General features: G+C 39.5%; 1 protein-coding gene across 8 annotated transcripts in view; it reads right to left on the bottom strand.

Moving 5' to 3' along the window:
- Nucleotides 1–13,304, bottom strand: part of ENOX1 (ecto-NOX disulfide-thiol exchanger 1) — a 371,724-nt gene that overhangs the window by 79,192 nt on the left and 279,228 nt on the right. For all 8 annotated transcript variants that reach the window (XM_062636831.1, XM_062636830.1, XM_062636823.1 and 5 more), the window contains exon 9: nucleotides 4,095–4,307. In XM_062636831.1, coding sequence (XP_062492815.1) covers nucleotides 4,095–4,307 — 213 coding nt within the window. The remainder of the gene's footprint in view (nucleotides 1–4,094; nucleotides 4,308–13,304) is intronic.

Here is a 13,304-nt window from a genome sequence, read left to right as displayed (position 1 = left end):
AGTTGTGAATGCTCCATCCCTGGCAGTGTTCAAGGCCAGGCTGGACAGAGCCTTGGGTGACATGGTTTAGTGTGAGGTGTCCCTGCTTACGGCAGGGAGGTTGAAACTAGATGATCTTAAGGTCCTTTCCAATCCTAACTATTCTATGACTCTATGATTTTTCCAAAAGATCATCCTCATTACTATGCACTGAACTTCCCAGAAGTTCAAGGAGAGAATGAAAGCAAAGGCCACCATGCAACAAGGAGGTAATACGGCTGGGGGGGGGGGCTCCATGATAAAAACACACCCTCCTATTTTCCACCACAAGCAGAGAGACTGGTTCATAGACCCTGGTGTGGACCTTGTGCCTAAAGTCCCTTAAAGAGGCAACTTAAAATTGACAAAAATGACCAAATAAGTGAGTGTCATAAGCTGCTCAGTACCCAGCCATGGAGCACTTCTGTTCATTACACTGTGTGTGTATCTATCTACTTGCACACTGGGACACTTCCCCCCCCCTTGTATATCTGACTCTCAAGATATCAAGTTAACTTTCTAATATGTGATTTGGCACCTCCACTCACTTATAGGTACTTTTGAAAATGTTATCATGGAGACTGCACTAAACAGTCTGAAACCTCAATAAAAGGTAGATGAAGTTTAGAGTGCATGGAGGAGAAAGTCAGATGAGAGAACTGCAGCTTTGGTGTAGCCTAAAAAAAAACAGCCCGATGCATGTGTCTCTAGGGCTTCCATTTTTCTTAAACGTGAGGATCAACATCTAGGAGCCTTAGGCTAAAAAGGTGGTTTGAGAGGAAATGAAACAGAGATGCATGGAAAGTCAGGGAGCAGCGTCACATGTAACTGTGACATGGAAGCAAACTGGAAGAACTTGGAAATCAAACCACAAAGACAGAAACATCAGAACTCATGGAAAACAATCATATTTTAAGCAGTGATTCAAATCTTGAAAACCTAAGTGATTTAATAAAAAAGAAGGAAGTGACATTTTTCTCTCTTTATCCCTTAAATAACTGAAGAAGCACCATAACAACGCTAAGACTCCCTGCAGAACTTACATCAGGGGCTGTAAATTGGTGGTCTGACAGCAGTAATACACTTTATTTCACAGATTATCCTGGCAAAAGTATCCTGGTCAGGTAATTAATTCACATGCTGAACACTTAACCCAAATTTTTAGGGGTAATCCTCTCGGTAATCTTCTAAATACCTCCAAAAAGAAATGCGTAGCAGGGATTTCAATACCTGTACTTCTTTAGTAGTTGGGCCATAAGATGAAATGTTCTGGCCACACTAATCCTCATTAATAAGAAAGCATTTTATACTAAGACCTACATTGACGTGCGTGTGTTCCAGGTGAGAGCACTCGAAGTCCATTTTCTTAATGTATTTCTTCTTTACTCCCCTTAACATTCACTGCTACAATGATGGTGTTTTTATCTAACCCCAGGTTTTTCCCTTACACTACGTCCTTCTATATCAAGACTACACACAGTAAGTGCTCTTAATCTGCCCTGCATAAGGCATGTAAAAAGTTGGACATCCAGTTCTGAGCTAGGTCCCCTGCGAATCCTCTATGGGCAGAAGAGAAATAATGGCATCTCCAAGGGATGATTCATCTCACTGGAAGAGCACCATGAGGTTGGTCTGATGACTCATCCCCTGGAGATTCTTATTTTTCTCTGCTGACTGCAAAGAAAGCTCAGAATGGTCAGCTCAGAGTTGGACATCTGACCTAGTTCATGAAAGACAAATGCCACATGGTATTTTAGAAGTACTGTAATATTTATGTCAAATGGCCACATAGCTGCAGCATTACACTAGACTTTTGGATGCCTACTGCAGAACAGCAGAAGTGTTATTTTTGTCACTCTGCAGAATTTAATAGATCACACACACCTATTTTGGACATCTAGTATTTTCAAATTCCTCTTCATAAAGCAAGTGACATACAACAGATTAGACAAGGCTGTGGGTAAACAATGGAAAAGGATGCATGAAAACGTCAGGTGAATTCAAGTACAGGAAAATTCTTGAGAAAGGGAAGCTCATTTCACAGTCTCATGTTTAGCAATCTTAGGCATATACACGAGTAAAGCAAAAACATTATCCATCTGTTTGTAGCAAGTTTGCAGAGCATTTCAATAAGACACACTAATGCTAATAATGGCCAATGTTTATGATGTTTATAAAATAACCAATGTGGAACATCTGGAAAGCTCATAAAATTTGTTCTTATAAAATCCACAGAGTGCAACACCCTTCCCTGAGCCTGTTTTTTTGCTGACCTTGTCCTCCTAGGCCAGATCTGTCAGAAATTCTCCTCTTCCAGGCATAGCTGTGATTGTGGCACTGCAAAACTCATGTACTGAAGCTAGAGCCATTTCTGTTTTCATAAGTTTGTCGTTCAGCACATTATTGGAGCAAACCAGAGAGCCAAAACTGCAAGTTTTCACCTGAAACTACAGGGATCTCTAGTTACAAGAGACAGATGTTCTACAACAGTTGGTGACAAATGGGCTAATTTAGACTGATTTAACTAAAGTTCTGCCTGCTGACAATGGGGGATTTTTTTTTTTAATGCAGCTGAAGAAGGCATTTCTGAGCACTAAGACTGGCTGCTGCACACAAAACTACAGAGGCCCTGGTGTGAACTGAACAGCATGGCCATGCGTGGTGCCTGCATCTCTGCTCCTCACACTGTCTTTTAGACGCCGAAATGGAAGCCGGCATTGCCTAGCAAATCACAAAGGGAATTAGCTGGTCTTTAAAATTTACTCACTGAACATATGTCTTCAGAAATCAAATGCCTTTGGCCCAAAATCTTTCTTCATAAATTCATGTATCTAAGCTCTTAAATAGAAGGACATCTAATTAGTGCCCTGGCATGAACTGGTCTTCTGGGGTGCTGAACTCTCCACCACATATGCAGGAAGCTTTCAGGGGCTGCTCTCTTAACCAAGGCAAGACCATTCAAATTTATGCTTTCAGCCCTAACTTCTGAAGGATGACCACTGAGGGACCAGAAAAATATTGCATTAAAGCATTTAGGGCTTATTTTTTAATGTAAAGATAAGGAGTATGATTCAGAAATGACAGTGTAACAAACAAGTGCATTGCCCTCCATCTGGAAAATTGTCTTGGTTTTTGTTTTTAACTTGCATGTGAGAGCTGGCTTCAGGCTCCACCCTTCTGAGTATCATAAAGCCTCTTGCTTGAGCAGCCATGAGTAGAGATATTAAAATCCAGCAACAATGAAATTAGTTTTCTTTCTCCTTCTTGTCTTTTGTTTTTTCTCCCATCTTCTCATATTTTCTTTTTTCTCCTCTCTCCTTTCTCCTCTCCTCTCCTCTCCTCTCCTCTCCTCTCCTCTCCTCTCCTCTCCTCTCTTCTCATCTTCTCTCCTCTCTTCTCTTTCCTTCCATTTGAAGAGCACTAAGTATCCTGATTATTGTTTTATGAGAGAACCTCATTAAGGTAACTGAATTGATTATATTTCTATACTAAGAAAATAGCTGCCATCACTAAATATTTAAGGCAGTTTATCTGCCAAATTACTACTGGTATTATATCAGCCAAGCAGTTCCAAAGCCAGCAGCATTTTCTTCTACTTTGGGGGTGGCCTGTACACTTTGAATATGTCCCTAAAAGTCGCTGAATCCTCCTTCCTTTTACCTAAACCCAGACTAAAAATATAACCTAATTGTCCTCTATTCTGTAAGTGGCCTAGTAAACTAGCTGCAATACACAGGCTATATATCACTTCTCTCCACATAAGCATGATCTTTGCTCAGAGCAGGAAGGCTTGAGTCTGGTCTGCCCCTGAAGCGTTATGTCTACGCAACAGTAGACATTATGCATACAGCACGTCTTCATCTAGTAATAAAAAAACTACTGAAACTTTGCTCACCTTGAGAAATAAGCTCTTAGGAATGGTCCTTGTTGCTCCAAATTGCCATAGAGTATGGAATAGGATATGAAGTAGAATATGACTGCATTGCAACTACTTACCCCCAAACAAACAATAAAAAAACTACTACCACCACCACCACTATCACTACAACAACAGTGGACAAAAAGGAGTTACTTACATTGAGTGAGGATCCCTGTTAAGGCATTTTTGAAACTCTCCTTGGCTTGCTCCATTTCTTGCTCATGAGCAGCCTTTTCATTCATGAGCCGGCGGACGTGGCTGTTGGCTGACTGCACCATCGAATAAAACTGGTTTGCAGAGCGACGATTCACCTCACCTCGCTCAATCCAGGTAAGCAGCACTGTGATGGCCTCTGAAAACTTGCTATCATCTAGAACAATCAAAGCACAGGTTTTAAATTGCAGGCATAAATATCCTGCCGAGAACACATTTTCTGCTCTGTGTCACATTAAAATCACCATAAATCCTGCTTGCAGTATATCATTTTGGGCAACTTTTGGGTCCTTTGTTCTATCAGTTGTAAGAAGCCAATACTGCACATGAAGCTACATAAATCTTCCTTCAAGACTTGTCTCCTGCTTATTTTAATAGCTTTTGCACAACAAAAAGCACCCCCTCCCCCCTTTCCTGTGGCCTTTTTACTTTCATAATGTCTCCCTTAAGCCGTTCAGTGATATGGAATGACCTTACAGTGGGAGTGAGGAGACCCCTATGTTACTGGAGCCCACTGAAGAAATGAAATGTGTCTGCATTAATCTGCTCGTCCAAAAGCTCAGCCTTGGAGCTTGAGCTCAGCTGTACTTTTGTCAATGGATTTCACTAACATCACATTCTTAATTAATGAACAATGACAAGGCTGAACAATTCCTCCTCAAAGCACTGATTAATTACAAGGAACTGCTTTGAACAGATGATGTGGCTGTATTTGTTTTGTATGATCTGTCTGTATTTTGGTTTACATATTTTTTTTAAAAGGATTCCAGCCGAACCCAGGCAAACACCTGGCTTACAGCTTTACGGTTACAAGTAACTGAAGATATATTTCTCTGCAGAAAGATTGCCAAAACTGGTGGCTAGATTTTGTGCACTCCCTCCACAAGTAATCTTCTTTCCTCTGACAGTGCTCTCAGCTTCCTCAGAAGACTCTTAGCGCAGCATCCATTACACTTCTGCCTTCATCAGGATTAAAAGGACACATTTCTTTTTAAGCCTCATTCAGACTGAACTGCAAGAAAATATTATTACAACAGAGTGTCTTTCTGTCAAACCATTTTTGTGTTATTTGGTCTTATTTTTACCCCAGGATCTTATTCTATAAAACTTCAATTTCCCAACAAATCATTTTCAGCATCTCATCTAGTCCTTCTTGGTTAGATTTCTTTATATATGTATTTTAGGTAGTAGGTATGCCTTTCTATACGAGAAGCTAACAGTTATGGTGGGGAGAAGTCGTATAGTTATAACCAGAAGACACTTAAAATGAAAACTGGAAAACACTAAACCCAACTGTGTTACAGGATGAAGAAATGTGGGACATAGTTTATTATAAGACTCTGCTTTCCACGTACAAAGAACAACGAAATACTAATTCATAAGCAATGATTTGGGCTTCTATTCTGAATCCGTAATCACTTCCCTAAAAGGCAAGAAGCCTATGATACAGAGAGAACTAGTGACATGCCCTGTGCCCACAGCCTGTGAAGCATACATTTTACATTGCCTGATCTTTAGCATCTTATTAAGTGAAACATGCTTTCAGCTACAGCAATAGGCTTTGCTCTACACAGCTGGAGAGGCATGCTTGCCCAAGGTCCCTGAAAAGAACTGCAAAATAAGAATATCGTATCATCCTTCCTTGTATGATGATGTAGCTGTTGTAACATTGCATTAACAAATGATTCATCATTATAATTCATTAAATAATTGTCTCTGGGGAGAAAGAGTCAGACGGACACCTTTTCTTTCTATATTGCCCCCTTGGATTAGACTCCACTTCCAAGCTTTGCTGGATATGTATGTGGCAGGTATGTATTAATTAGCTCTGACGAGTGAGGTTGGCAGAATATGGGCCTCAGAAAAGCCAAACGTAAGCAAGATTCACGCAAAACCTCTTCATTGTAAGAAAATACTAGGCTAAAGGTCTTCAAAAGGCTTGGGCAAAACGTTCAGCTTGCTGAAATGCATGGGAGCTGAATGCCACAGATCCAGTACAGCCAAGAACTCATCCCTGGAACATGATGTGTGTTATAATTACAGTAGTCAATAAGAATAACCTGCAATGGCTTCTGGCAATGTTATCATGCAATTTCCAGCATACTGTACAGTCAGGTCACTCTGTGGATGGCACCAGCCTGTTAACACCAGTGATGTGCCTGATTGTGAGTAGAGAGTAACTACAGATGAATGTTCCTCTTTTTTCCTTGTAGACATCATTGTACACCATCACATATAATTTATCACCCAACACAGAAGTACCATTTAGAGTCAATTATTCCATTCAATCTATGTCAAGACATGAACAGCAAAGTTGGGAGACACTATGCACATTTAGAAGCACCTCTGAAGAGGTACACTGTGACCTGTGAAGAAACAGTATGCAGCACTGAGCAAAAATGTTTCATGGAGGTGCCTGAGGAAAATCAGTTGCACAGAAACATTCTCTCTTTTTCTTTCTTTAATCTCTCTCCAGTATACATCTTTATGTTGTTTTGCTGTATTAAAACACCCCTCCTTTTGTTTCTATTGGGCAAAGTTGGTGTATGTAAGGGAGATTCATAAATATTCCATCTTTCTGCCACATTGATTCAACCCATGCCCATGTTTTCAACATACTGCAAAACTGCAAAGGTCTGTGGACCTCTTACAGTTAATTCATGGCTCTGTAATAACAAATTTCCTTCCAATGAAGGAAAAAAATCCCTTCATTGGTAAACAGCATCTTCATTGATTACATAATTAGAGGATGCATTAAAAAATGCTAGAGGGTAATACATGCACAACAGGAGCACATTAGTTAATAAAATCTTTTCTCTACAGTTTTAAAATTTCCTTATTTCACCTTCATTTTTAAGTTATATATTCGAGTTGACTACTCAGTGACTGGCATAAGGTAACTCACTGTGAATTAATTTTCTTCATCCAGAATGCAGTGACTCTTTCTGAGCAATCAGAGGTTCATTTAGAAAATCAGATTCTTATACCAGGTTGTTCATTTATTTTTTATTTAGTAGACAAATAGTAGGAGAAATGCAGCAATAGAATCTAATTTAAGCAGAGCATGAACTGCCTCATGATTGCAGCCATTTGTTAAAAAATAAAACAAAACTCCTAATTCTGTTCAAAATTATTTCCTTGCAGTAGGATTCACATAAACATACAGTGTTTAAAAACATACCCTTGAAATAAATTTGCTTATATAAAATATGCTCCCATATGTAATTGTTCTTTTAAAATGAGCACACGACAAATTATTTCTCACACCTAAAGCTTTTTTTCTTCTTCAAGTTACAGCATGTTTTAAGCAAATAAGGCAGGATTCATGTCCTTTATGTAAACATCTGATTTAGTAACTCCAGGATCCTGGTACGTTCAATTGCAAGAGATGGACACTTGTTGGACAGGCTTCACCAATCCTGTTTTAGCTGTGTATTTGAGGGTGAGGTGAACTGTGCCCCAGAAGTGCCTGCTTCAACCAGCTGTAATGGGAGCCTCGGGTGACCTGCTCATATATAGACATTTCTGCCACAGACATCTACATTTAGTCAGAGTAATCCCAATTGTTACACAAGTACACCAGATACAGTCACCTACCTAGCATTTGTGTACCTGTGTTAGGTTTTCAGTTTTACTGCAAGCTGTGATTCATACTATGTTGTTTTAATATTTACCCATCTATTGAGGATGGCTCACTGGGTGTCTGTGGATAGATTTCCAGGTGCTGCTAGACTAAATCACAGCTCTCTAGAGATAAGATATTTCAAATTTCTCTGATATCAACTGAAGATATTTGGTGCTTAAATCCTAGCTCCCAACTTCGATAAAATGAAACATAAAGGAAAGAAAATGCATCCCTAAGCTGCCTGGGAAATTGTCAAGAGGGATATTTCTACATTAAAAAAAAAAAAAAGAAGGAATAATTTTTGATAAATGTTTTGCAGTTTCTGCTTGTAATTTAAGCAACTCCAAGTGGAATGAACTTTTTAGAAGAAGAAGCTATGACAAGAAATGCTACAAAATGGTGTACTGGGAAAAGGTGTTGAAAACAGAGATTTTACTTTTAGTTTATTGAGTTTCCTTGCTGTAACACAGGGCAGAATTCATCTCAGAGTTATCTGAAATGTTGTGATTATTTATCTCTCAGTGTTAAGCACCTCCACAAGGTGATTTCACAACTTGGGTAATGGTGTCTAAGGCCTTAGCCATTAGACAAGAGATAGACTAATCCATCACTGTGAAGCCAGGCACTGAAACACTCATTACTATGATTTTTGCATTTATAGATATACTGAAAATATAACTAACTTTATATTTCTGTATTTTGAGAGCGAGATTGTATCCTGGACCTCTAGATAGGACAAGATCAAACACTGGGCTACAGTTGCTTTTAGCCTTGTTAGTATCTTCCCAACCCTGGGCTTTCTCAAATGTTTGAAAAGTATCCAAGATGATTCATACAACACTTGAGATTTCAAGTGCTGCTTGAATCAACAAATCACAGCAATCCTTCTACATTGTCCTATGGGCCATGGTGTTGTCCAGACTCAGCACATACTATCTCTTGCCCCTAATCTTGCTCCCCTAAAGCAATCTCCTAGACTTCCAAGGGGATGCTGAAAAGAGAGAGCTATTGTTCTTTATTCTAATGGCTACACCTAGAAAGCTCCTATGCTGGCTGCATATGTTTTGGGTTGCACTAATGATCTCATTTTTCTCTGTCCCTTCTAGAAGATGGGAAGGGTTTGGTGTGTCTTCATGCCAAGCTCTGACCTGATCAATAGAAATCCAGTCAACAAACACCCCTCAAAGATACTCTTGTGAGGACTGAGAATGTCTGTGCTGCAGGGTGTGCAACAGAGGATAAGAGGCATGGGATATGTCTGATTTATTTACCTCTGATTGACAGCCTGTCTTCTGTTAGCCGTAGCTGTCCCATAGGAAGATGCTGTGTCCCCTGCCTCACCTCCAGCTACTCAGCACTACCCCTTTGCTTGTGTCTACCCTGGCCTCAGGGCTGCCTTGAGCTGCTCAGCTGATCACATTCCAGTTCCAGTTTGCCAAACTAAGTCCAGTTCAGCTATTGCAGGAAAGTGGTAGAGGCCAGTTTGAGATGCAAACACCACAGAACTGCAGCCAAATGTATGGCCAAGGTTACTGTTAAGCTGACCTCTGATTTGATAATTTACCAGTTTATAGCTAAGATTTCTGAACTGCAAAGGCTGAATTTAACACAAAAAAATAATAACCCACAGCAGATGACTGCTGAGGGTGAATCAGGTCAGGGAAAAGGTTTACTAACCTCTCTCATCAGCGGGCTCAGTGCAGCTCCCCTGTGCATCAGGAACAATTTGCTTCCCAGCACACACCACTTTCACTGCCACAACGACAACCTATTTTTTCTCTTGGCTTAAGAGCTTCTTCTGTACAGACTGCCCGCCACTGACCTAGAAACGCAACTCTTCAGCCTACTACCCTCGCCTTCTTTTTTCCCCTGCTCAAATAGTTATATAATTGTGCTATGCAACACATATATTAGTCTGGTACTTTGGGGATTAATAACATTTTTAACCCAATGACACTGCAGAATAAGTGAGAATCAAGGAATATAAATTCTTACTGCCACAGGGTTCTTTTAAAGAATGATTAATATCCACCTTACTATTCCTTAAATAGCCTTAACTGTACGCTATAACCAAGAAACTTTTCCAGTTATGTAATAAATGACTAGCTGAAACTAGATTCGAGAAAAATATGCATATGCCTTTACTAAGAGATATCTTAAAAGGTGCTTTCTTCCCCTTGTATCATCAAACTCTTTCTTCCAAATTAAATCACTTGAAACACCCACCTTACAGAGGTGGGTGTTTCATGTGAGACATAGAAATCCATTATCTTATCCTGCTGATGCCATTATTTCCAATAAAAAGCAATTATGAGGGTACTGAGTTTCCTCCCTATTTCTCAAAATCACACCACAAACTTTCAGATCGGTGAGCTGCAATTTCCCAGTTAATACTAATTAACTGGAGTCATTTTGCAGTATGGTACATTTAATCAGGTGGGTTTATATTAAAATCCTAAAATTTGCATTGATGCAATTCAGAGTAGGTGAGGGAGGACACTCAGTAATACACGTAACAGTGAATGCACTTCTTGCAGGCTTTGGGAGAGGGATGCCCAGGGATTTGGGTTACCAGCCTGCTGAGAGCTGAACCCACCTTACACTCTCCTGCAGTGCCCTCACACTGCGCCTGCTCCCAGCCCCTGTGCAAGGCTTTTGGAGCCAGATGTATTGTGTCACAGCAGATGTCAGCAGCATATGGAAGAAGGAAGGAGAAAATGATCTAAAAACAGGAAGGCTGAGTGAACAGATTTGACACTAAAGTGTTGCAAAATGTCTGTTGTAAGGCTCTGTCCTCATATACTACTAATAAAAAAAGACTGTGCTAAAAAAAGGGTCTGGAGTCTTTCAGCAGCAATTAAACCTGGCATTCACTGGATTTGTTCAGAGAATCCCATCTTTGCATCCCCTTCTGACGTAGCCCTGCTCTGAATTCTATCCTTGCTGTGTAAGACTTGCCTCTCTGGATAACCACAAAGCTTCTGCAGCACTCCACAAGCCTGGGTCTCAAGTTTTGAGTGATAATGAAAGCAGCGTGGCTTTCTTCTCATTGAAGTATCCCATTTCCCAAGCAATTAAATGTTGTTTATATATCAAATGATGTGCAAGGGTTGAGGTGATTGTCAGGCTTGATGCTACCTGAATCTTGCACAAGATGCATCCCTGGTTAGTTCATTCCACTGTAACTGCCATCTATTTATTTAAATTTCCAATCTGTTCTCTCTTCAGGGGATAATACAGTGCCTGGCAAAGAAACAGCTTCTCAATTTTTCAAATTATATTTTTTTAAAATGGAAAGCCACATGAATAACTTCCCTGTGCTCATACAGAAACACTGTATTTCAAAAGGAGGTAAATTCCAGGATATTGTACATAACTTGCAGATATTTATGTCTCCTTTGCTCAAAATATTTAAAAAACAGATATTCAAATATAATGAGATGTCTTTGTTAGACGGTGAAACTATTTAGCTACCTGCAGCAAATAAGACAGATGTAGCATTTTAAAGGAGCTTATTTGCAATAAATGATTTCTGAAGATGGTACCATTAGGTACAGATATGCTTGAATTAAGAAAACCATAATGTTTGAAATTCTGCTTTGAAACACGAATGTCATAAACAAGCAGATTAAAATGTTTTGTTTCAATGCACCTGACAGAGCAGTGTTCCACTTAATGATAAAAGGTTTAGAGTATCTCCAGTTGTGTGATGTTCTGGGCACCACATTACTCAACCATTTATAAAGCACCCAGGAAAACAGATGTCAGAGTATGCAAATTTGATCCTAAATACCTACTGGCACATCTCACTGTGCAGTAATAACACATCTGATTTAATACTGCAGAATTAAAATCTCAAAGACACACACCAAGCAAAATACTGCAATGAACCAGAAGAGAAGAAGGTCATGTCTTTGTAATGTAATAACAGAAGACACAATATTCTGGTGGTTTTGTCAGAACAAGAACTTAGGGTCTATTCTCAAAGGCTATATAAGGAGGCAGTTCACATTTACACTTCACTGTAAAAAACCTTGGTTTCCCAGAATTCACATCTATGAATTTATTGAGATATTTCCTCCAAGAAATACAGCTTTTTACCTAAGGTAGGAGTTGTTGGAAAGGAGGCCATAAGTTTCACTAGCCTGAGTTACGCTTAGCTGTTATCTTATTCCATGGCAATCAGACAATGGTGTGATGAAACTATTTGCAATGGCATGACACGTTATGGAATATTTGGATCAAAATGTAGATTTGAAGAGTAACTTTTGAAAATATGAAATTTTACCACTTTAAATAAATGGGGCCCATTTTTTATTTTGCTTTTTCATTTCAAATCTGCTTTCGTGCTTTGGAAAGTAAAAAAAAAAAAAAAATCCAAACAAAAATAACTTGTGCAAAATTAAATAATAGTTTTGCTTTCTCAACAAGCCTGCAAAACTAAAATGTGTGGTACAGACTGAAAACTGACCTGTATAGCCCTGGTATGAGAAGGAGCTCATGTTCTACCCCATGTTACCTATCTAGTTTGAATGATAGATTTCATTTAATTCTAACAACCCAGGGTCAGGTCCCTTCCGCCTTCTTTGTGCCTGACTCATGAAGAATGGAACTCTCTCATGGCAGTGCATGAAACAAATTTAAATCAAGTATTTTGTGACAAGTCATCTTTTCATTGCAGGGAATTTCCTCTTATGAACTATCACCTTCTTGGCTTCTTCTCTTGGCTCTGTCTGGAACCAGCAGGGAACATCACCGGTAAATTATCAATGCTGAGGAGCTCAAAATATGTTTAATCAATTACAGTTAATAGTGTAGGCCTATATTTTTAGAGCTATGGGCTTAAATCCATGAAAGTAGCAATATGCTGCTGCCACACAGTAAAGGTGGCAGTAACAAAGCACAATGGGTGGTTAAGGAGAGAAAAAACAGCAAAGGCACTTACAGAAAAGTGAATACACTCTTGACTAACAACACAAAAGGTGCAGGAAAAAATATCCACACTGCCAACAAGGAAAAGTTATGAAGGATTTCATTTGATGGACCTTAACTGAGAAAACCAGGCAAAGGCAAAGGAGGCAAAGGCAAAGGGAAAGCGAACAGTAAAGGAAAAGTAAAATACCCACAAACCAGTACTGTCTAAAATGGAAAGTGCTGAAAAATTGCACTGGTACACAGTTTGATGGGTTTCCCTTATTCCTTCATAAATCAGGTATTCAAACCAAGTTCTCTGTAGATATGAAGAGATTTGGGATAGTCCACAGAGAGCAGGGAACCAAGAGCAAATCATAAACCTTCATGCTTTTTTAGGTATGCAAGGCCTCATATTCAGCGAATTCCCAGCCCCAGTCACCAGGCAGTGCCTTCTGAGAAACCAGTTCTCTTTTAATATGGAACACCACACCGGTAGAGACTACCTGGCTGAAATTTTATAATGATCTTTTGTTTCCAACTGGCATAAAAGATCCTCTATACTCTCCCACCCCCTCTCCTCTATGGCAGTTACTGCCGCAGCAGGTGAATTCACCA

This window comes from Pezoporus occidentalis, unplaced genomic scaffold, assembly GCF_034315485.1.
Source record: "Pezoporus occidentalis ecotype Australia unplaced genomic scaffold, CSIRO_AGI_Poc_V1 ctg5, whole genome shotgun sequence".
NCBI lineage: Eukaryota > Metazoa > Chordata > Aves > Psittaciformes > Psittacidae > Pezoporus > Pezoporus occidentalis.
The sequence above is the reverse complement of the archived record's forward strand: the minus strand, read 5'-3'. Positions and strand labels throughout refer to the sequence as shown.